The 24181-nt window shown below is 37.4% G+C and overlaps 1 protein-coding gene across 1 annotated transcript in view; it reads right to left on the bottom strand.

Moving 5' to 3' along the window:
* LOC150088720 (protein HIRA-like) overlaps positions 1 to 24181 on the bottom strand; it is a 375669-nt gene that overhangs the window by 275988 nt on the left and 75500 nt on the right. Inside the window, exons 4-5 of the mRNA XM_090369626.1 lie at positions 19266 to 19356; positions 12452 to 12543 (exon numbers count right to left, since the gene is read on the bottom strand). Coding sequence (XP_090225752.1) covers positions 12452 to 12543; positions 19266 to 19356 — 183 coding nt within the window. The remainder of the gene's footprint in view (positions 1 to 12451; positions 12544 to 19265; positions 19357 to 24181) is intronic.

Here is a 24181-nt window from a genome sequence, read left to right as displayed (position 1 = left end):
AATCTTGTTGTTTTACCCTACTCTGTACATGCTCAAGCAAATCTACATCCTTCCTAAAATGAGGCCTCCAGACCTGTATGCAGTACTCAAGGCATGGCCTGACCATTGCCTTATACAGAGGGATAGTCACCTTTTCCCTGCTAGCAAAATTCCTATATATCATTGACAAAACCCCATGACCTGCCCTGGCAGCCTGTCTGCATTGCTCAGAAAACTTCATATCTGACTGCACAATTACTCCCAGGTCTTTTTCATTTTCTACCACCTTAAGTGTAGTACCACACAGTTGGTACATTTCTCTGGGGTTGCTTCTACCCATATGCAGTACTTTGCATTTGTCAAGGTTAAACTTCAGTTGCCACTTCTTAGCCCATCTGTCCAAATTATCTAGATCCTGTTGCAGTAGCACACTGCCATTACTGTCATTAACAACCCTGCCAACCTTTGTATCATCTGCAAACTTTAAGACATTAAGCCTGATATACCTGCGACATTGATATACCTTCATCAATATCGTTGATAAATATACAAAACAGTGGACCCAAGACCGAACCCTGTGGGACTCCACTAATAACATTAGTCCACGAAGAGCAGCACCCATTAATTACCACCCTCTGTCTTCTCCCACTCAACCATCCTTTTATCCACTGTAGCAACTTACCCTTAATACCATTCTGCTCCAATTTGTACAATAGTCTTCCATGCGCAACAGTGTCAAAAGCTTTCCTGAAATCCAAATATATGATATCAAAATTATTTTTTGCATCCAGTTCCTTTGTAACCACATCATAATATCCTATCAAATTTGTCAGACAAGACTTTCCCTTAACAAACCCATGCTGTGTCTGAATTATTGCTGCAGTATTGTCTAGATGATCCTGCAATGCATCTTTAACCAGTGACTCCATTATTTTACCTGGAACAGAAGTTAAACTAACTGGTCTGTAATTACTCATGTCACCCTTCGATCCCCCTTTGTGAATTGGGGATACATTTGATGTCTGATTACATCACATTTCCTGCAGCTTGAAACTGAAAAAACACATCTATATAGTACACATGGCAAACATGTTACATTTTTCAGATTTTAAAATATGTGGAAAATCATACATATATTTCTTCTGAAATTTTACACTATATTTCCTTGGCATCTTACCGAAAGATGTTCTTAATTATCTTTGTATTACACAAGTAGTGCAAAAATTATTACACAGAAGAACACTATCATTGTGTGTTTCTATTTTGCAATGCATACTATCACAGCACACCTGATGGCCAATTTGTTAATATGAAAATAAGCATAAATTTGCAAAATTAAAAAAAAAAAATTTATTTTTTGCAAAAGTATGGAAAAAGTATAGTTCTTGCTCTCTTCAGACCTTGCATAGACTGGACTGGCATTGCTTGATTACAAATTTAATTTGGCATAGTTTATTTGTAGCCTATACAAGCCAAGGACCTTGCCATTGGAAATATAAATCGGTGTGTATTACCTGCCTATAGCCTTGTATGGAGGGTGCGCAGGCAGGCTACAATTATTGGGGAATGGCTGATTTTGCAGCAGAATCAGCTAATTCATTTCCCCTGATCCCAATGTGGCTTGGAATCCAGCACAAACAAATATCAAATCCTGATGTAACAAGGGAAAAAGATATCTGCCGAAACCAGGACAGATCTAGATGAGGGTTATACCTCAGTGAAAATAGAGCCTGTAACACACTTGATGAATCTGTATATATCACATACCTTTGGTACTTGCCATCTTTAATGTGATCAAGGGCTATTTCTATTGCATTCCACTCTGCAGTATATATGCTAGCTTCTTGTGGAATCTTGCTGAACACTGTTTTGTTTGAAAGGACAATGGCTGATCCCACATGTGATTCTGACTTCAAGCCAAGAGTGTAGACTGGCAGGAAATCAAAATACTGTGCTCTGTATGATGCAAAGAGTTGCTGGTAGACAGCTAGTAGTGCGGCAGTCTTCTCTGAGATCTGAAAGAAGTCACATAATGGAAGAGGGGTATGCCAAGGTAGAAGGAATTGTTCTTGTTTATACTCTGGCACGACCACCAGGTCAGTGGAGTTTACAAAAAATCATCGATACAAATGTTAATTGTATTTAGCAGTCACAGGCTTGAACCCCAGTACACTCAAAGAGCACATGCTACTGCACTCACGCTCCTGACCACTCGGCTACGTTAGGCCTGTCTTGATGACTGGTCAACATTGTCTACCATTATGCTTAGTTCACTTAACAGCCCTTGGATCCGAATACGAAAAGATCAGGTTGGAAATCTAACAGGCGTTGTAGAAATTTTCTTATTGTGACTCAAAGGCTGATGTCCATGTGGGGTGATCAGGCAGGGACTTTAATTTAAAAGCAATCTTGAAGGACAACTGCTTACATCAAAGAGAAAGAGGTGGCCTGTTTGCATCAATGTAGTCTTTGGACAGCTATGAAATGCTCCAGTGGCAATGCAGATGGCCTGGTGATGGATTGGATCTAACCATCAAACGTACACTATCTCTAGAAGAAGCATAAACCTGGGAACTGCAATCAAGTTTAGGATAGACAAGAGTCTGGTACAGCAATCTGCACCCCACGAAGTTGACAAAGGGGCACAAAAGATGTTAAGCCCTTTAAGGCCCCTTGCCCTTAGCTGAGAAATATGTTGTACAACAAATGTCAGCGTCTTGTCAAAAACAAGTCCCAGGAATTTGTCTTCGGCTATCATCGGGATGTTATTTTGCCCAAGTGTTAATTCTGGGTAAGGATGAAGATTATGTTTGCAACAAAAGTGTACACAAACGGTCTTCTGCAACAAAAATCTGAACCCATTAGACAAAGGCTAAAATATAAGGTGATTTTCGCAGTTGCCTTTCAATGAGCCTCATATTGCACGAATGGAAAAATATCATAAAATCATCAACATAGAGGGCATTGTTTACCATTGGTGGAAGTCGTTCTGTGATAGAATTTATTTTAATGGAAAAAAGCATGACACTTAGAATGAAACCTTTATGGGACTCCCCCCCTGTTGGCAAAATACTCAAGAGAGTGTGGATCCTACAAGAACTTGAAATCTGCGATTAAAAAGAAAGTTTCTAATAAAAATGGGAAAGTTACCCAAGACCAAAGTTATGCAGGTCTTGCAATATGCCAAATCATCATGCTGTGTCATACACTTTTTTGATACCAACAACACTGTTATAGGATGCTTGGATTTAACAAAAGCATCACAGATGTACGTTTCAAGTCTGATTAAATGGTCCAAGGTGAATCTGTTTCTTCAAAAACCACTTTGTGTTCTGGAAAGCAGACCATTTGTTTACAAATACCATGTGAGGCGTGCATTAACCATTCTTTCCAGGACATTGTCAAAGCAATGGGACGATAGTTACTTGGATTTCTAGGATCCTTTTCCAGTTTTGGGAAGGGAAGAACGATTGCCTCCAGGAATCAGGGAATTCTTTTCCAAGAAAGATCCTATTAAATAAATTTAGAAGGTGATCCTTAGATTATCTTGAAAGGTGGTTTATCATTTCATAGTGGATATCATTGGCCCCAGAGTGTTTGATCGTGACAGAATGAGCACTGAACTTAACTCTTCCTGTGTAAAAGGCTTGTTATATGGTTCAAAGCCCTTTTGAAGAGAATTTTAATGCATGTTTCTCACAATTTTCTTTCTGGACCAAGAACTCTGGGGGAAATGATGTTGCTGCAGTTGGGTTTTCAATTGGTCATCCATTATATATTAGGAACACTGAAAGCCATCGTGGATATCCTTGAGGTTGTCACAGACATCTTGATCCTTGAGGTTGTAACAGACATTCTCTCAGATATGCCAGATAAGCTGTACTTGCTACCTGGGAGTCTAAAACGCTGATGGAACTGATATTCGAGTGACACTCAAGTCAAGTGAACCCAATTTCAGCGAAGTCCGGACGGTCTGTGACAACCAAATCCACTGCTTGCACCTTCACGATGGTGGGACTGGGTAATCCTGGGTATAACCTCCATGCATAAGTACATGGTGGGTGATCACCCAGGTGTGAACCAATGTAAGCAGGGGTCGAGGTGTGGCGCCCACACCACATGGAGGAACGCCGTCCCTCTATGTTACCAGGCAGTACTAGGTGGTAGATGATTCTCATCAACCAGTGAAATACCACCACTTTGCTTATTGGAGGCTTGAAGCGGTGGAACCCATGTTTAGTCTCTAGAGCTAAGTTCTGGTCAACACTTCCCTATCTCTTCCATCATGCAGTATGATTGATGACTTTTGAGGTTATGATGAACGTCGTGGCGAGATCCAATATTCCTTACATTTTGAGAGTACAGCTCTAAAACGGTGTTCTCAGACCAGCCGCTAGTTAGTACACAGAACCGAACCTATTGGTAACTCACTAGGAGGCTTCCGGATCAGCTAGTGTATAATCTTGCTACCTCTACTCTGCCAGATAGTGACTGGAGGGAGTCCGAGTAGTGTGTATGCGGGGAGCATTGTCGAGGCCACATTATGTCAAGGATCTGGGTATATTCTTACCACGTGTACACCATATTCAAAAATTTCATTACTTCATACAGCATTTCCCACCCACTTTTTCTTACTATTGAATACACCATGAATTGTCAAACTAATAGAGAAAGCTTATCTGCGAAAAGGTCTAAACCTCCCAAGCACTTCCTAATTCATTTCACAAATATACGTGGTCTCAATTCTAATCTCAACGATGTCCATTTCCACTTGCAGTCTGCCAAACCCCATGTACTTTTTCTGACAGAATCTCAGTTATCAGTTGATTCAACTACTGCTCATCTCAGATACTCAAAATTATTCGCTGTATGATTCCTTTCCCCTCAAAGGTGGTACTTGTGCATATGTCCGTTCTGATATTCCCTGTCAGACTTGGCAATTTGGAATCTCCTCTCTTTGATCTTCTCTGGCTTAGATGCTGAGGCTTTTGCATTTACTAATGACCTAGCACAGATTGTTCATTTACCTACAAGAACACGGGACAATCCTAATCATACAGCCAATATGCTTGATCTTTTTCTCACAAACAACCCTTCTAAGTAGACGGTCAAAGTGAGAGGTCCTTTAGGCACTTCAGATCACAACTTGGTGATTGTCTCTTCTCCAATGGAACCTTTATCTCATTGTTATTCCCAACCTCATGTTGTTTGGCATAAGAATGCAAAATGGGATGACCTGCGAGACTTCTTTTCTTCTTTTTCTTGGTCGGATTACTGTTTCAAAACTTCTAATGTCAGCGTTTGCTCAGATCGTGTCACTGAAATTATTCTTCCAGGAATGGAATCCTTTATCCCACACTCCACTTTAAAGTCTCGTCCTTTATCTAAACCTTGGTTTTCCAATAAATGTGCTAAGGCTGTTCAAGAGAAGAATGTTGCATATCGTAATTGGCTTGTTTCTAATTCTTCAGTTTCATTTTCTGCCTACACCAAAGCTCGTAACAATTGTAAAGCAGTTATTAATCAATCCAAACTAGAGTTTGAACAGGCTAAGAGTAGAAAACTTGCTTCTTGCCCTAATGGTAGCCAAGCATTCTGGTCTCTTGCCAAAACTATTGGCCGCAACTTTTGCCCCCTCTGTCCAAACCAGATGGTTCTGTTGTCACTTCAACCAAGGATAAAGCTGACCTGCTAGCATCCCATTTTTCTTCCAGCTCATGTATTAATGATCTTGGTAAAACACCTCCCACCATTCCCAACATGCTCCATTCAATGCCTCCTGTCATCTTCCGTCAAAAGGATATCAGAAGAATTTTGATAAATCTTGAAGCTAAGAAAGCTCCAGGTCCTGATGGTATTTCTACACTTGTTCTCAAATCCTGTGCTCCTCAACTTACTCCTATTCTTTGTTGCCTTTTTTCACTTTATTATTCCAAAGGTATTTTTCCTTCTGCTTGGAAATTTGTTCATATCCAGCCAGTTCCTAAAAAGGGTGACAAATCCCTCCCATCCAATTATCGTCCCATTGCAATTAATTCTACTCAGTCTAAAGTAATGGACAAATCAACTAACCACCAACTCTTAAACTACCTAGAAACCTTCCGTCTGATCAACGATCGCCAGTATGGATTTCGTCAGTGTCGACCCACTGGTGATATTCTGGCTTACATTTATGGACTAATTCAATGGAAAGGTTTGGTGAAACACAAGTAGTTGCTGGAACTACTTGTGAAACACAAGTAGTTCCAGCTTGCCAACTGTTTTTAGTAATTGGTTATCCAGTTTTCTCTCTGATCGCTCACTGAGGGTGATGGTAGATGGCTCTCTGTCTTCTAACTTCTCCACTAATGCCGGTGTGCCCCAAGGTTCAGTTCTTTCCCCCCACTCTTTTTCTCTTGTATATTAATGACCTTCTTCTATTGACTGGAAATCCCATCCATAGTTTTGCCAATGATAGCACATTGCATTCAACTTTCCATTTTGAGAAACCTTGTCCTGCTCAATCAGCTTCAACTTCTCGAAAATCTGCTACCAATTCCTTAAATGCCGATCTTCACGTAATTTTCCAGTGGCGCAAAGACAACTTAGTTGATTTCAACCCTTCTAAAACTCAGTCTTGTCTTATATCTCGTAAAAGGATTCTTCTGCTCCTATGCTTTTCTTTGGTGACACTCCGATTTCTAGGCAAAATGATATATCTCTTTTGGGGATTACCCTGACTTCTAATCTCTCTTGGCACAAGCACATTACAAATATTGCTTCCTCCCCATCTAAAAAACTTGGATTTCTCTTTCGCTCTCGGCGTTACTTTTCTTCCAAACAGCTGCTCACTCTGTATAAATCGCAAATCTGCCCTTTTCATTGATTGTGGGCAAAAAGACAGGTTTTTTTTTTAATTTTCTCCACATTATTTTGCTTAGTTAGAATGGTATCGATATGGATATGGGAGTGGCAGCTGATTGAGTGTTTTGTACTGGCTTTTAAGTGCTCAATAAGTAGCGTGTGATGGGAGCAAAAGATTCTTTTGGTGGGATTGTTGTATCTGTTTGCTACAGCCTTATGAGCATAAGTGGGCTTATTGCTACTAATTGGCATTACCAGTTTTCTTGCCTCCTGATAATGGATATTCAACTCTGCTTTGTGACACTACAGTGGACCCCACTTGACGATATTAATCAGTTCCAGAGACACCATTCTAACATAAAAATATCATAATGTGAACCCAATAACACTGTTTTTTTTTTTGGTAATTTATTTCAAAGACCTCAGAAATTGAAATTTTCACTATATGTGAAAATTTCAATTATTACCACTCCCTGCCTTATTATGTAAGCCAGGGAGTGGTAATAATAAGCCGTAATAATAAACGAAATTTGACTTTACATAAGCTTTTGCCCGCTAGTGCAAACTTAAAAAATCATGGAAACGTATTTTGCATCCCGTAGGAATAAATGGTGGTATCGTGAAAATATCATAATGTGAACCCAATAACACATTGTATTTTTGGTAATTCGTTACAAGACCTTGAAAGTTGAAATTTTCACTATATAACTTTTTTTTTTTTTTTTTTTTTATGAAAACCCCAAACACGAAAGGTATCAAAACCTATAGTACTTAGTACCGTGCATGGGTTGAAGGAGAAGTATGGAGGGGAGGGGGATGCCGGAAACTTTGCTCTAGAGACTAAACATGGGTTTCACCACTTAAAGCCTCCAATAAGCAAAGTGGTGGTATTTCACCGGTTGATGAAAGTCATCTACCACCTGGTATACAAGGAACTACCGTATTCAGCAGTCACGGGCTTGAACCCTGGTCACTCAAGGCACGTGTACTTATGCACCCGCACGCCTGACCACTAGACTACGGCAGCCTTAAGCTATTTATCTCTCTAAAAGGTCATTTTTATAATGGAAATTTCACTACACTTTCATCGTTATCATATGTTCCATTATAAGAATCAATTTTGAACACCTTGGTGATATTTTTCTAAAACACATTTCTGGAGGTCACTAGCATAAAAGAATAAAAACAATTTGCACTTTCCGGTTTATTGGGTTTTTCTGTTAGCTCAATCTATTATAAATGGGTAGCAAACTCGATCTTGTTGCATTTGCGATAATACTGATAACTGGAATTGTGTGGGTTTTTACGTTATGGTGAAATGTGTTTGTGATATTTCTTGGAGGTCACAACCATAAAACAATAAAAACAATTTGCAGTGTCTGGTTCACTGGGCTTTTCTGTTAATGCAATCTATCATAAATGGGTAGTAAACGATCTTATTGTATTTGCAATAATACTGATAGCTGGAATTCTGTAGGTTTTTACATTATTATGTTGAAATGTGCTTCCCCTACAATGAAATCTAAAATAGCATAAAAACATAAATATATAAATAAAGTTTCAGAATCTTCTTTTCATTGCTATTTTTTAAGCTTCGTAAACTCATTATTCCGTACCTCACTTGCACGTATCGTGTTAGTTGCAATTTCTACATGCCGTGCTCTTTGTTATTGATTACTTATCTTTTTTACTGTTTTAAATTTTACAAAAAAAAAAAAAAAAAAATCAATGAACAGAAATATCAATTAGTTAGCATGTACATATTATAGTAGTAATTAAGCTATGTACGTAAGCGTAAATTAATTTTTATTTTGCTAACCTGTGGAAAATATTTGTGATTTTCACGTATCATTTAATTTTGTTAATTGGCAAGATAATAAAGCATAAATTTGTGCTTTATATTTTTACTTTTATAGCCTGTGGATAATATGCCCCCTATTTTCACTTATTAGAATTTCCATTTAATAGAATTAAAATTCAATTCGCAAACATGATCACAATGACCAGCGCTTACCACATATCGTAAAGTGTATTTAGTGTCAAACGGCACTAGGGGTTTTCCCCCATTTCCACGTTGCTTTTATTGTGGGTGTGCCAGTTCACTGGAAAGGCTAGAGATTTAAAAGTGTATTGGTATTGTATACGTGTAGTGTTATGTACCGTTTATGGGCCCAACGTTCCCCACACTTTGCCCCGTGGAGGCAGACTAGGTACCCAGTAGCTTTGAAATTTACTCTGGTAGGTCCTGCCACCTAATTTCCTGAGATTTCAGTGGCTAGGACCTAAAAAAAGAGAAAAAGTCGAACTTTTGTGTGGGGATGATAGTGCTAGGATTCGAAAGACTGAAATTATTGGTGAACAGTAATTTGGACATGTGGGGCATTTGCTTGTGTACAGATAGTGGGAGGAGAGACAGAAATATGGGGTCAATAGGGAAGGCAACCCCAATAGGTTTCAGTGGGCAATTGTCAGATGCCAATTGCCACACTGGCAGCAAATCTGCTGTTCAAGGTGAAGAAAAGACAGGTCCAACGAGGCAGTCGGAACCAGTGCCCCCATGTCATTCATGGGCCATGTGCCCATCCAGGTAAATTCATATCAATCACGTTCATGAGCTAGATACCCGACCAGGGTAGAGTGTCTCGTATAGCGAACAGAGACTCCGTCATAAAATGATTTGATTGTACGATCGTAAAGTGGGGTCCACTGTATTTGCTTTTCTTGTTTCCACCGCTGGCATGCCCTTGGGTATGCAGAGTGCTCACCTTCACAGTTGACACAAGCGGGTTTGGTGCGGTACCATGCACTACTTTTGTGGTCTTTTGCACCATACAGAGTGCAGGCAGGCAGGCAGGCAGGCAGGCAGGCAGGTGCGTGCGTGCGTACACACACACACACACACACACACACACACACACACACACCAGGCCATCTGCAAAATATTTCTAGCATTTGAAATATTGCAGCAGGTTTGGAATGTATGGCCTTAGTGTGAAATTTATGTACCCAGCTGTTATCAAATTAGGAGATGTTGGAATATTAAATGTAAGGATGATGTTTCTAGTTGGTTCTAATTTCCCATCCCTACATTTGGAAATTCTTTTAACAGCTATCATTCCCCGTGACTTTAGTTCAGAGCAGATTTCCTCCTTGGTGACCTCATAGATGTCCCACTCTGAGATGACATCTCTAGATGAATTTAATGTTCTATATGGTATCACAGTAATTAGTACTCCTCCGATTGCTGTGTGAAGTCAGAGATGTCATTCTGAGTTGACATTTCTAGATGAATTTAATGTTCTATGTGGTGCCACAATAATTGCTATTCCTCCGATTGATTTTGCTCAGAGTGCCTGTCATTTTTGGCTTCAATTAAGAGATCCCCAGAATGAAGTCTCTTAACTGATTTTGGGGAACCTTTATGTATGAAGGTTCTAACTAACCTTTATGTATGAAGAATGGTGACATTTTCCCGATAGGTTTCTCAGTTTTTGTATGCATGATTAGAAATTTTGATGTGGATCCTGAGAATACTTCTTGGTCTTTTTGCCACATTGGCACTGTCTAGATCTTTATTATTATTTTCAGATAGGAACTATGCTGAGACCCCTGAAGAAATAACATTATCAGGATTCATAGTTGTTTTTAATTTGGTTCAGTGCCCAGGCTCCCCACGGAGCCCGAATGGGATGTCCACTACCTGGCAAGCAATAGATGCACATGGAAGTTGGACATCAGGGCCACGCAGACACCATACCTGCACCACTGCCAGCCTAAATCCTGTCCCTCGGACCATCAGAGTAAGGGCACGGCATTGGCACGGTTGACCCTTGGAACCCACTAGCCAACTGATCCTAGCCGAGCCATCCAGGACCGCCTGTCTTTTCAAATTAGGGGCCAAAATGGTGTGTTGAAGCTGAACCCCTCAACCACCAGGTTTCCAAGTTTCTGAATTTCCACAGGCCACAGCAAGAATGCCAATTTCCTATGGAGTTAGCCTGGAATGTAAGCTGTGGGTGTTAGATTCAGTGATGCTAATCTGGAAGACCAGCAGTGTCACTGGGAGGTCCCCTCACCATGTACAGGTGCCCATGTCAAGGGGCAGAGTTTTGTTGGGAAGAAACTGACTACTTGAAGATGAGAGTTAATGCCCTTGAAGAAATTAGACTGGGTACTAAGGTATCCAAAACTCAATGCCACAACCATCTTTCATACATCTTACTGTAGGAAAGGAACATCAGAGGAAGAGGGTGCTGGTCCAAATTGTGATTCTGAGTAACTCAATTGCAGAGAAACAGAATAATGTAAAACATTCCATAAAAAAATATATCATCTTTTAAAGGAATGAAAGGTAATATTGTTATTCGTGTAGGTGCCGTGCGATCTGATCTGATGCCTGCCAAGAGAGTTAATAAAGGGCTTGTGGCAAAATCAGATCTGATCATATCAGATCAGACCCCTCTCAAGAAGTGTAGGCAATGCTGTGAAAAATTTTGCCACAAGCCCTTTATTAACTCTCTTGGCTGGTGTTGGTTGTCAATGCTCCAGGCAAAAATTTCCTCCTATCATCCTTAGGTAAAATTCCAGACACTCACATTGTCCCTATTCATGACTTTCTCAACATCACCTCATAACTTCAAAATAATACCTCAGATTGCCTGTGCTTAATATTATTTAGCACTTACACGAATAACAATATTACCTTTCATTCCTTTAAAAGATTTTTTTTTTTATGGAATGTTTTACATTATTCTGTTTCTCTGCAATTGATTTACTCAGAATCACAATTTGGACCAGCACCCTCTTCCTCTGATGTTCCTTTCCTACAGTAAGATGTATGAAAGATGGTTGTGGCATTGAGTTTTGGATACCTTAGTACCCAGTCTAATTTCTTCAAGGGCATTAACTCTCATCTTCAAGTAGTCAGTTTCTTCCCAACAAAACTCTGCCCCTTGACATGGGCACCTGTACATGGTGAGGGGACCTCCCAGTGACACTGCTGGTCTTCCAGATTAGCATCAGTGGAATCTAACACCCACAGCTTACATTTCAGGCTAACTTCATAGGAAATTGGCATTCTTGCTGTGTGCTGTGGCCTGTGGAAATTCAGAAACTTGGAAACCTGGTGGTTGAGGGGTTCAGCTTCAACACACCACTTTGGCCCCTAATTTGAAAAGACAGGTGGTCCTGGATGGCTCGTGGGTTCCCCCTCCAAGGGTCAACCGTGCCCTCACCTGGACAGGATTTAGGCTGGCAGTGGTGTGGGTACGGTGTCTGCGTGGCCCTGATGTCAGATCAGATCAGATTAGATTAGATTAAATTCTTGCACTGCTTCAAACAGTATAGCTAGGACAATATATCATACTGGGAAGTTCTATAACATTAATACAGCAAGAACTGGAACAAGCTCTAAGGTAGCGAACTGCAGAAAAGCAATGAGGAATTACTGAAATCCAGTATAAAAAAATATATAGTGTGTTTATTATATATACAACATATGCTTGCTTCCTTACATCATTTTGCCAATACTAACACTAATACTACAAAGAGGCAAGTTGGGTTAGCAGAGAAAAAACAATTTTATTGCTAAACCAAAGAACAAAAGGCAATTTCAGATAATATCACAAACCTCCTGAATGGCCTCTTAATGTACTAGTACATCTCCACTGTTCTGCATTTCCCATTTTACCACCAGCTCCTAATGATGTCGGTCCACCATATCTGCAATATAAAGTTATCCTATACTTTGAAATTCAGAAAAAATAAACAAACTGCATTTTCTCATGGCTCAATCCCAGAAACTTAAGTTGACATAATCTATTTCTATTATATAAATGCCAAGTTAGAATGTTCTCTGTTTTAAAGGTGATAAAGGTCAGAATATTATGTAAAGGATAATAACCATGCAGAGAGAGAATTTAAAATGCAATGTATTTTTAATAATCTGCTTTATGGATTTCTTAAGCTTTTTAATAGGGGTATTTCAAAATGTGCATCCAGTCTCAGTTTTCCAGGATTTGTCACAATGTTCCAAAAAAAATTTTTTTTTCAGGGCACACAAAAATATACTGGTTTTCTGAAATTTTAAATGTAATGGTTGATTCAGCAGTTTGTCATCTTCATTTGCATGGATTTATTCTCAACCTCAAAACTAGATCCATTAAATCCAGCTTCATAAAGGGCAATTATATTTCTCTGCATAGTGCAATACAGTCACAAGCTGAGAAATTGTACTGAGATGAGCAAGCAGTTGTGTAAATATTGTCATACTTTACAAACCACACTGCAAGCAAAAAAAAAAAAAAAAAAAAAATGCACCACACAACAATCTAGTGACACATTCCAAAACTCACTGTGATCATTCAAATATTAACTTTCAGAGTACTGAATTTGGGCATTTTTTATTGCAAAAGAAAAACAGCCAAAATTTATTGTATTATTGTAAAATTTTTTGAATCACCATTAAATAATAGTGATTCAAAAAATTACACTATACCTTACACAAATTTCACTATACATTACATAAATTTCACACCATGCATTACATGGAAGTAGGCTTCATTTATGAAAGTAGGCTTCCATGTAATGCATGAGTTACATTTAAGAAAAAATTTGTGCCCTTCCAAAACAAGTGAACATCTAACATAAAATTGTATAAAATGACATGAATATCTATAAAAATGGGCTGAACCCTATAGATTAAAATTCATAGAATGGACACTATAAATCCCTTTACTGAGGTTGGGATCAAGATACAAATAACATTCTTGTCAATGCCAATCAAACAGAAAACTCTTGGTCAACTTATCAAGGCTTAAAATTGAAATCTGACACCAATGATACCAATTTTTCAGGATATAAAGTCTATCTATACATAAAGTACAGAGAATGATTCGAAAAAAATAAAATATACAAAAAGTCAGTGAGACGGTACATCTCTTTATAGGCTTAGTTTCACAAACTGAAGCAGTAGAATGCCTGGAAGAAAATTTCATCCACGTATTTTTGGTTCATTTTTCATGGCTTCGGGTGCTTCACTGGCCAGGAATGTGCTCTGTAGTTGGCATAGTGTAGAAGTACAGCTGCTCAAACTCAAACTTGCTGAGTTGTGTGGTTATCAAAACACTATGTTCTTCCTCCACTTTTTTCCCCCTACAGTATTTTTTGCATACAGTCCACAACTTTCATTCTAACCTCATTAGGTGGAGTTTATTTTATTCTCTCTAAATTCATGACTTCAGCTTGTGACAGCTGCAAGCTAGAAGACATTGCCTCCAACAACATGCTGGAGTTTTCACTTCTGAAATTTTCTTCGTCATTATGTGCTTAAATTTGTGAAAATTTTAAGCCTGTAAAGAGACATACCATCTCATTGGTTTTTTTTGAAATTTCTCTTTTTCTTTTAATCATAATTTGTAATTTATATATTAGGCTGACTTCATTTTATTTCCTTAAAAAGTGATATCACCAGTGGCAAAATTTAAATTGACATGCAGGGACATACCAATGTGGTTGATCTTTAAAACTTCACTTCCTGTTTGATTAACACTGGAAATAATATATAATATCATCTGTTAGGGAATGGCTTCTTTTAAAAAGTAAAACAGTTTGGGAGGAAGTACAAAAATAAGTGTAAAATATAAAAATAAATAAATTTTCTGTTTATATACTATGTTAGCCACATATGCATAAAGGAATTCACAAGATAAAGAACATTACCATATTTAGCAATCATGTGGACTCAAACCAAGGTCAGCTCAAATGCATGTACCACTGTACTCCTGTGTTTACTCAGTTACATCGGGTTACTGATGTAACTGAGTGGTTACTGTTTATACATGGTAAAATAGTGTTTTGTTTCATTACCTTAGTAAATTTTCTGTTTATACTCTGGGACAGCCACACAGTCGGAGGAACTTACAAGACAGAGAACACAAGAACATCACCACATTTAGCTGTTACCTGGACTTGAATCATGGTCAGCTCAAATGAGTGTACAACCGTACCTATATGTTAACCACTTGGCTACATCAGATAAAATTATATGTAATTTCAAATTGACAGACTTACTATTTAGTCAGTTTTTTTTTTAATTAAAATTTTATTTCAAAAGAGTTGAAAGCAAGGAATGCTGACAAGAGAAGACTTCAGAAATTTAAAAATTGTGGTTTCTTTGGCAAATAATGGAAAAGTTCTCGAAAGAATATTTTACAAAATAAATGTTCAGCGGACAGATGATTGAAATTGTGTGAATGCAAAAACAATTAATTTCAATGTTATATAAATTTATATAAATAAACATCCATTTATTTGTTGTGCCAGATGGTCACAACTGACTGGAGAAACATAACAGCTCTGTAATTGACCGGAGCCAACATAAAAGCTTTGTGATCTGATGCAAACCATTCAGGCATTGGCTGTAAATGGCCAAGGCAAGAAGGGTTTACATCAGTTCACAAAGCTATATGGATAATAACAAAATAGTAATAGTATTTGCAATAGAGTGCAAGGAAACCAAGACTTTTACTGCACTGCAGAAAAAAAAAAAAAAAAAAAAAAACCAACCAAGTAGATAAGAAAATACAAATTATGCACAGAACACAAATATGCTACCCACCTCACACAGGTAAGTATCCAGTTGACCTTTGATTTTATTCAAACTGTCAGCCTCAACTACCTGTGAGAGCAACTTGTTCCAGCTATCAACAGTAAAAAAAAATTCCTACAATCTAATCTAAATCTCAAGCTCTGTAATTTGAATTTATGACCCCTAGTTTTGGAATTCTTTAGAACAGTGAGAATTTCACTCTCGTTCATTTTACTAATTCCTCTCAGAGCCTTATAAACCTCAATCAGGTCACCTCTGAGGTGCCTGGTTGCCAAGCTCTGTAGCCCACATAATCAGTCTTTCCTCATACAGTCGTCCTTATGCCGATCTCACCATTCGAGTTTCCCATCTTTGGACCCTTTCAAGAAGCTCAATGTCTTTTTTTCAGATGAGGTCTCCATACTTGAACACCGTATTCCAGATGTGCTCTTACAATTGCCTTATACAGTGGGATTATGACCTTCCTATCTCTACAGGATAGCATTCAATACATCACTGATAGGACACCATGGGCTTTCACAGCTGCCTGTTTACGCTGTTCAGAAAACTTTATATCTGCTCTTGTAACTCCCAAATCCCTTTCCTCCTCCATTGTTTTTAATTCAACCCCACCAAGTGTATATTTTATTTGTGGGTTGCTGTTCCCCAAGTGTAAGGTCTTGCATTTAGCAGCATTAAAACATAGCTGTCACTTCTCTGAAGTCTGTTCAAGTCATCCTGAAGGAGTGTTGCTTGGCACTGATCATTAACAACTCTGCCAATCTTTACGCCAACTGAAAAATTTGACATCACGCCTTCTATCCCTTCATCAATGTCATTTATGAAAATGAGAAACAACAGTGGTCCAAGAACTGATCCTGAGTGACACCACTCCTGATGTTATGCAAATCTGGAGAATATCCATTAATCACAACCCTCTACCTTCTTGCCCTGCAGCCACCCAACAATCAATCTTAGAATCTTACCAGTAATCCCAACCTGTTCAAGCTTATACAGTAACTGCTCATGAGGGACCAAGTCAAAAGCTTTGCTAAAATCCAAATAAACTAAGTCAAATTTATTCTCTAAATCCAGCTCATAAGTAACTGTGTCAAAATAGCCTACTAAGTTAGTTAAGCATGATTTACCTTAACAAGGCCATGTTGTGTCCTTCAGAATGCCATATCTATCTAAATGTCCCTGGATTACACTCTTAATCACTGCTTCCAGGATTTTTAATATCACTAAAGAGGTCTGTAGTGACCTCTTTAGGCGATACATTGGCACTTCTCCAATCAAAAGGAACCTCCCAAGAGTCCAAAGGTTCGATACACTCCCTCAAAACTACAGGGTCTATACCACCAACTCCAGAGCTTTACTTGCCTTTATGCTCAAAAGTTTTCCTAATAATCAATCATCTGTAATTACAACATCACTAATTCAATTTGGCTGAGCCTCGCTCGCACAGCCACTTTTCATCATGATAGGTCTTTCAACAGTAAAGATAGATGCAAAGTACTTGTTCAATTCATCCGTAACATCAGCTGAGTTGTCTAAGACCTTTCCCATACCCAGTGCACAAAGGGTCCAATCTGATTCACTTTTTCCTTCCTTGTATTCACATACATGAAAAATTCCTTGTCCCCATTCTTTGCTCTCTTAGCCAATGCTTTCTCATACAAAGCCTTCACCTCACTGATCTTATTTGTGGTACTATTACAGATCAACTTGTATCTGTTGTAAGTGTCAGTACTTTTCATAACTCTATAACTGTCCCATACTATCTTTTACTGCTCTATTTGACCAGCCAGTCTGCAGTCATCCACTTAAGGTGTGGCCTGACCATTGCCTTATACAAGGGGATAATCACCTCCTTATCCCTGCTAGAAAAATTCTTGTATATCATTGACAAGACATCATGAGCTACTCTTGCAGACCATCTGCACTGCTCAGAAAACTTCATATCTGACTGCACAATTACCCCAAGGTCCTTTTCATTCTCTACTACCACGAGTGTAGTACCACACAGTTGGTAGTTTACTCTGGGGTTACTGCTTCCCATATGCAGCACTTGACATTTGTTAAAGGGGAAGTTTTCTGAGCAGTGCAGATTACTGTAAAAAAAAAAAAAAAAAAAAAATATATATATTCATTTTTAATGCACTAACATTTATATGTGCACCACTTTATTCAGCTTCATCAACTTCTGTCTATGAATTCCTGAGAATTTCTTCAATTTTGGCTTTTATAAGCCCACACTATCTCAAATCTTGTTGAAAGATTACATATTCTTCACCAATTTTCAAAACTACAGTAAAGATAAAAAAATGGCTACTATTATGTGTAAACACAGTTAACTGATGGCAGTACATCCCTGTAGAGTTCTAAGACAATCTGGGCACGCACACTGCTTATACTGTAGAAACCTCTACATTTTCATTTTGTTATGGTTATTTTAATGCCTTTAATTGAAGAAGCAATATGAGAGTGTTACTTTAAATTTTCCAAATATGTTAGCAAAAACAATTAAGACTCATCAAACTGTTATTTAATAATTTGTAATTGTATTTGCATGTCTTCTGATAAGTTCATATAGTAACAATAGCCTCATTTGATTTAATGGAAATTTTGATGTTAAACCCTTGGTTGTAAAATGATAAACCCAGAAAGCACAGAAAGTTGAAAACTGTACCTACCTTGCAGCAATCTTGTGTATAACTCCTGTAGATACTTTCCTTTGATGTAGTTTCATTTATCCATTTTATTTTGCATAAAGAAAAGAATGATTTTTGTCACTACAGTACACGTTGCAAAAATAAAATGGCTACCACCAAAACAGGAACGAATGACATGTGATGACAATTAAAGTTATGTCCAATTAAACATGTGATATGACAATTAAATTAACTCTTCAATAATTATGATATACATAATTGTTAAAGAGCTGTCACATGCTGCCAGACAACTGTTACTGGAAAAGAACACTAATGGTGATATTTGAAAGGTTATGCATGTAAAGTGTAGTATTAAATTATGGCTTAGATTTCATGAATTTTAAAGTTTTTTTTTAATTTTTTTTTTTTTTTTTTTTTGTTTTTAAATATGCATTTCACTACTATACCAGAGACTCATTATCATACAAGTTACTGCTGATGTAAAGTTTGGCTTTTGACATGATTTTCCTTTAAGCATCAAGAGAAAACACAATAAACAGAAAAACTGTCATTCACATTTTGTTCAGGCTATTTGAAATGGGTTTAAACCAAATATATCTTATATTTAAAGAAGTGTAGATTATGCTTTTCATTAAGCCTTAATCTGAAGGTGAAGTATATAACCAATATTTCTGTAAATAAATGTTTCACATCTCTCCCCTCTCTCAAGTAATCCACTTTTCTCATTTTCAACCAGAATCAGAGCACTTTCAGAATACTTCAAAATAAGTTATCATTTTGGACATATGATGTATGTGCCAACTCACAAGTTATCACTGAAATTGAACCTGGCAGGTTAAAGGGGAAACACACTCTTGCATTAATTTGCATTCATTTCTTGTTTGTTACACTTTTAAATTAAAGAAGCTCACAATAACATTTTGAAACAACTTTCAAAAATGTAATGCAGATTACACAAAAGGCTCCACACAACAAGTCAATGCATATAATTTAAGTTTTTTAAGAAATTTTACTTATAACAGAAAAGCTTGCTGAGAGCATAGTCATAGTCATACAAAAATATTAAGAATTTAATCTTTTTTGTGAGTAGGACTTTGTGCTCTCAATAAGCTTTTCTGTCTTAAGTTTTTTTATTTAAAAACTTGACTAATAAAAATGTTGCAGAGTTTAAGTGAACTCACCTGACAATCTGCCATATCATTAATACTTTATCATCGCCACCTGATGCCAAGTACTTTCCACTTGATGACCACCTTACACAGTTCACACATGCTGAAAAATTTTTTATAGATAAGAAAACAAATTCATAACACTTGAGAAACTATTAAATCTTATGATTATGCAGTACAGAACTAAAATAAGAAAGTTTGTTGGTTGTACTGCATATCCTTATTTATAAATACACAACCATTTTCATCAACATTTCAAATCTGTGATATAATTCAATCACAGTCAAAAACAAGATATATACATCTGTTCTGAAACCACCTAATACATAAAGAACACCAATATCCAGGTGTTCCTTATGTATTAGTTGAAATTTGCATATCTAATTTCATCTTTTTCAAGATGAAGTAGGTTATGCAAATTTCTACCACTTCCCAGATGGGCACTTCAGTAATAATTACAAAGCTAGGCATTTGAAAAAGAAGTCAAAATAAATATCTATCAATGTAAACACTCATTAATATCTTGCTAGATAAAACCAATCCAAACAGTGGGATAAACTGTTAATTCCAATGAATAAGTGCAAAAGAAAAGAAAAACTTAAATGAACATTAACAAAATAAAAGAAAGAATGAAGACAGAATGAATGCTTTCCAGCTCTCAGGATCCTAATAGCACAGAAGGCTAAAAAAAAAAAGAATGAAAGTGTATTACTCAGGACCCCACTATCATAATTTCATCTTTTTTTTCTAGTGAGAGCCTCGGAGAAATAATTTAATATTGATTTTAATCTTATAATCAAGTTTTGTAAAAAAAATTTAAAAAAAAAATTAAATAATTACTAAATGAAATGACTGATAGATTATGCACAATATTAGGTTACACACTAGAAAATATCAATCAACTGACCATCTGTATTAAATCGTACTACATCAGATACATGTGTCCTGGACCATAAGGCCACATAACTAATTCAAAAATCTTCAAAGAAACTGGGCAGGATCGCCGTATCAAACTCTTGAAAAGAATCAGTTGAGCTGGCTCAGCTATCGGACAACAGTAGGGCCCACCAAGCCAGAGCACTTCACAGAATACCTTGGCACCTATTACTAAGGCTATGACAAGTCATTTGCTAGGGACTTACAATAAGATACAATCAAATAACATTTTATACTGATTTCATTTTGCAATTAAGTTTGCAGTAATTCACTTTCACTACAGAGTAGCCAATTATATGCCAAAGGAAAGCTCAATAGTTAACAAGGTTAAAACAGGAAACAAACAATGTAACATTTAACGTTCAATATTTCATTGTTATATGTACTATGCTGAGTCTCCTACTCCAGCCTCGCCCATCAGAATGACTGCCCACAGTTAGTTGGTAGTTTGTGATTGTAAAGTTAGTGAAAAACACGAAGTTTTGGAAAAAGGAGAATCTTGCTCACTAATCTAATAGTACAAAGACAATTTAACCTACTCTCATCTAGAAATAATTGGTAAATATAGTTATGAAATATGCTTTTGAATTTTAACTATGAATTCCTTCTGCTTTTTTTTTGTAGTTTTTACTTTTTTTTTTAATTTAAAAATTTTTTAGAATTTCATAAAAACTTGTGCACAGTCTCAAAATATAACTATTGCATCGTTCCAATTTGCTCGTGTTAGCTAAATGAAAGAAGCCATTCCAAGATGGCAAAACAGTCAAAGCAATGCTCTCTGCAGCTGAAATGGTTTTCGATCAAATTAAGAAAAAAGCGAAATAACTGCGTTCATCAGCAAAATCCCCCTTTCGAGCCCAACTATTTTGAGGAGAGGAAAAAAACATCGTCAGAAATTTAGAATCACCGTACATTCAGGATTCAGAACTATACGAATGTTGTTCACTGCAACTAGATTTATCCATGGATGTTATTGATATTGATCAGTTGGAAAATTTTGTAAAAATGGCTTTTGAGGATTTCGCCATAAAGGAAGAATTCCTGAAAATACCCCTCTTCAAAGGCGAATGAGAGAAGATATTTTCGGTGTTTTTAAAGGTTACATTCAGAAAAATGATATTCCTGCTCAAAAGTTAATGGCAATTACAACTGATGAAGCTGCCTCAATGGGTGAATGCAGCAACAGTTTTCTCGCTTTGTGTCACAGAGCGAATTCATTCCCTAAGTTTTAGTTGTATCATTATATCATTCATCAAGAAGCACTGTGTGCAAAAGTGTTGATATTTCAGCACGTAATTACTACTCTAACAAAAATTATAAATTCAATCAGTTTGTCAGCTACACATCATTGTTTATTAAAATCACTTTTAAGTGATAAAAGTACCATTTACAGATATGTCTTGTTGCACGTGGATGTGAAGTGGCTCAACAGAAGAAAAGTCGTACATTTTCTTGCCCTCATAAGTGAAATAAGGTATTCTCGGGGGGTGGGGGGACATCCTGAATTAGAGAATAACCTTTGGTTACTAGATCCAGCTTTTTTGGAACGATAAAAACCGATATGAACAAAAAATTGAATGTGCTAAATTTAGGATTACATGGCAAAAATCATAAGCTTGTTGAAATGATTAGCTCAGTAAATGGATTTAAAAGTAAATTAAATTTATGGAAAACTCATATAGCTAGAAATTCATTGATATATTTCTCCAATTTGAAGTTAATCATAGAGCATACATGAGAAATTTGATCCTATTCCTTTTGTTTGTTATATCAAAGACCTCCTACAAGAATTTAATAGCAAATTTAGTTGAGTGCTGTGTTTTGAAACCATTCATTATATTCACGTTGGATCCATTCATGCCTATTAATGTCAATGAGTTTCCTTTGTCTATCAGTTCAATATTTAAGTGTAAAAATTGAAGAGATTGAGTTAGAAATCACTATATCCTTAAAAGTTCATTTTAATGAGGAAAACTTGTGGAATCTTGTTGATAAGGTTAAATATCTAGTGCTATGGAGCACTGCTCTAAAATTTACTCTTGCTTAGGATCAGCATATTTATACAAAACAGTGTTTTCTACTGTGAGCCACATTAAATCTCAGCTTCAGTCAGGCTTGACTGATGACCACTTGGTGATTGCCTATGAGCAGCCTGTTCAAGCGACATTCCCAATTACAACAAATTAGCCGAAGAAGTACAAACTGTCTCTTGAAACTGACTGTCCCTGAAATTCTGTTACTAATAACAGAATTAACAAATGATATTGGCATTACTCACTTATGATGCCATCACCACATTACTTTTCCCAACGAAATGCATAGGTAATATGATAGAGATGGTAGAATCATACAATGACGAGCTAGCTAATGAGGATCTGACTGGGTCATATAGCCAAAAAGGGTAAGAATGATGGAGGAAGAGAAAACTGCCGCAAATAAAACAACTCTTGAAAAAAGTATGCCTGACATCTTCAGTATGTTCAAGAAAGGGATGGCCATTCTCATTCAAATTGACCCAAACGTAGACTGGGGTGACAAAATTCAGTCCAGGATTGAGTCCAAAATAAAAGCAAAATTCTGTTCCGACTTCCATCCTTAAGACTTTAAAATGTGAAAAATTTGGTAATATAACTACAATAGAGAGAATTTACACAGGCAGGACAATGTCAATCACTAACTATTCTTAAACACACCACACTTTATTTAATAACATTTTATTTATTTCCTCACAGAAATACTAAGCACTGTAGACATACAAATTTCAGACAATTACAGATAGTCAACATGTTAGACCGAGAGTTTCGGGATCTCTCAATAATCAGGCTAGTTAGTTAGTTATTTGGTTTTTAGGAGCATTAGCAACTAAGGCCATATTGCTCCGGGATATGCGGTGGTCAATCCCTGACCTTTCCGCATCCTCCGTATTTGGTGGTGACGGGCTCGAACCCCGGTCTAATCAAAAAGAGTGTGCTACGCACTGCTGCTCCTTCCCACCTGGCTACGGAGGCGCCTCAATAATCAGGCGGACTCTATTAACTGATAAATAGCTAATACAGTGTCTTAGGATATTTTAATTTATTAAAACGACGCTTCTTTAAAACTCTTCAGTCTACCCAAAATCAACTATTTTATTGTTAATATCGTATCTCAGGAATCTGTAGGATAAAGTTATAAAACTATATTCATTTGGAACTTACTTTTAATACAATAAGGGAGGGGAAACTTATTTTCCAAGGAGAGAAGAGTGTGTGGTCAGATATTGCGCAATTTCTCACCCTAGTTCTCTATCATTGGCCTCTCACCAACAGAGTGAAAGGAGAGATCATCTCAGCTCTCGCACCCCAATGGTACTAAAAGAAGGGCTTTTGTTTCTACAGCGTGGGGGGGGGATATTCAGTCGTTTTCGTGGGACGACTACCAAAAATGGTAGTGTCCCTACGAAATGGACATTCTTGGATGATTCTATCACAGTGACGTAGAATGAGATAATGCTAGTATATAAGGGGGTTCTGGGAGGCACTAAGCGAAGCAGAAAGAGAGAGAGGAAGCTGAGAGAGACCTTTTGGTTTGTTTGTTAGTTATTTGGTTTTTAGGAGCATTAGCAACTAAGGCCATATTGCTCCGTGAATATGCGGTGGTCATTACTGACCTTTCCGCATCCTCCGTATTTAGTGGTGACGGGCTCGAATCCCGGTCTAATCAAGAAGCGTGTGCTACGCACTGCTGCTCCTTCCCACCTGGCTACAGAGGCACCAGACCTTTTGGCTTGTCCAACAGAGACTGACAGGAGAGTGGAACGCCTTGTCGTCGAACGTCCAGGGTTCTAACGATGTGAAAGGAAGGTTCTGCAGTCGTTTATCGCTCCAGCCTTAAGAATGGCTGAGGAGAAACTGAGACAAAGGAAACATGGCTCAGAAGACCACACCCTAGTTCCAACCAGAGGGAAGGAGGTCTCGCAACCTGTCCTGAAGCAAGGGATTTAACTGGTAAGC

This window comes from Mastigoproctus giganteus, chromosome 3 (assembly GCF_048544385.1).
Source record: "Mastigoproctus giganteus isolate SK-2022 chromosome 3, ASM4854438v1, whole genome shotgun sequence".
NCBI classification, from domain to species: domain Eukaryota; kingdom Metazoa; phylum Arthropoda; class Arachnida; order Uropygi; family Thelyphonidae; genus Mastigoproctus; species Mastigoproctus giganteus.
The sequence above is the reverse complement of the archived record's forward strand: the minus strand, read 5'-3'. Positions and strand labels throughout refer to the sequence as shown.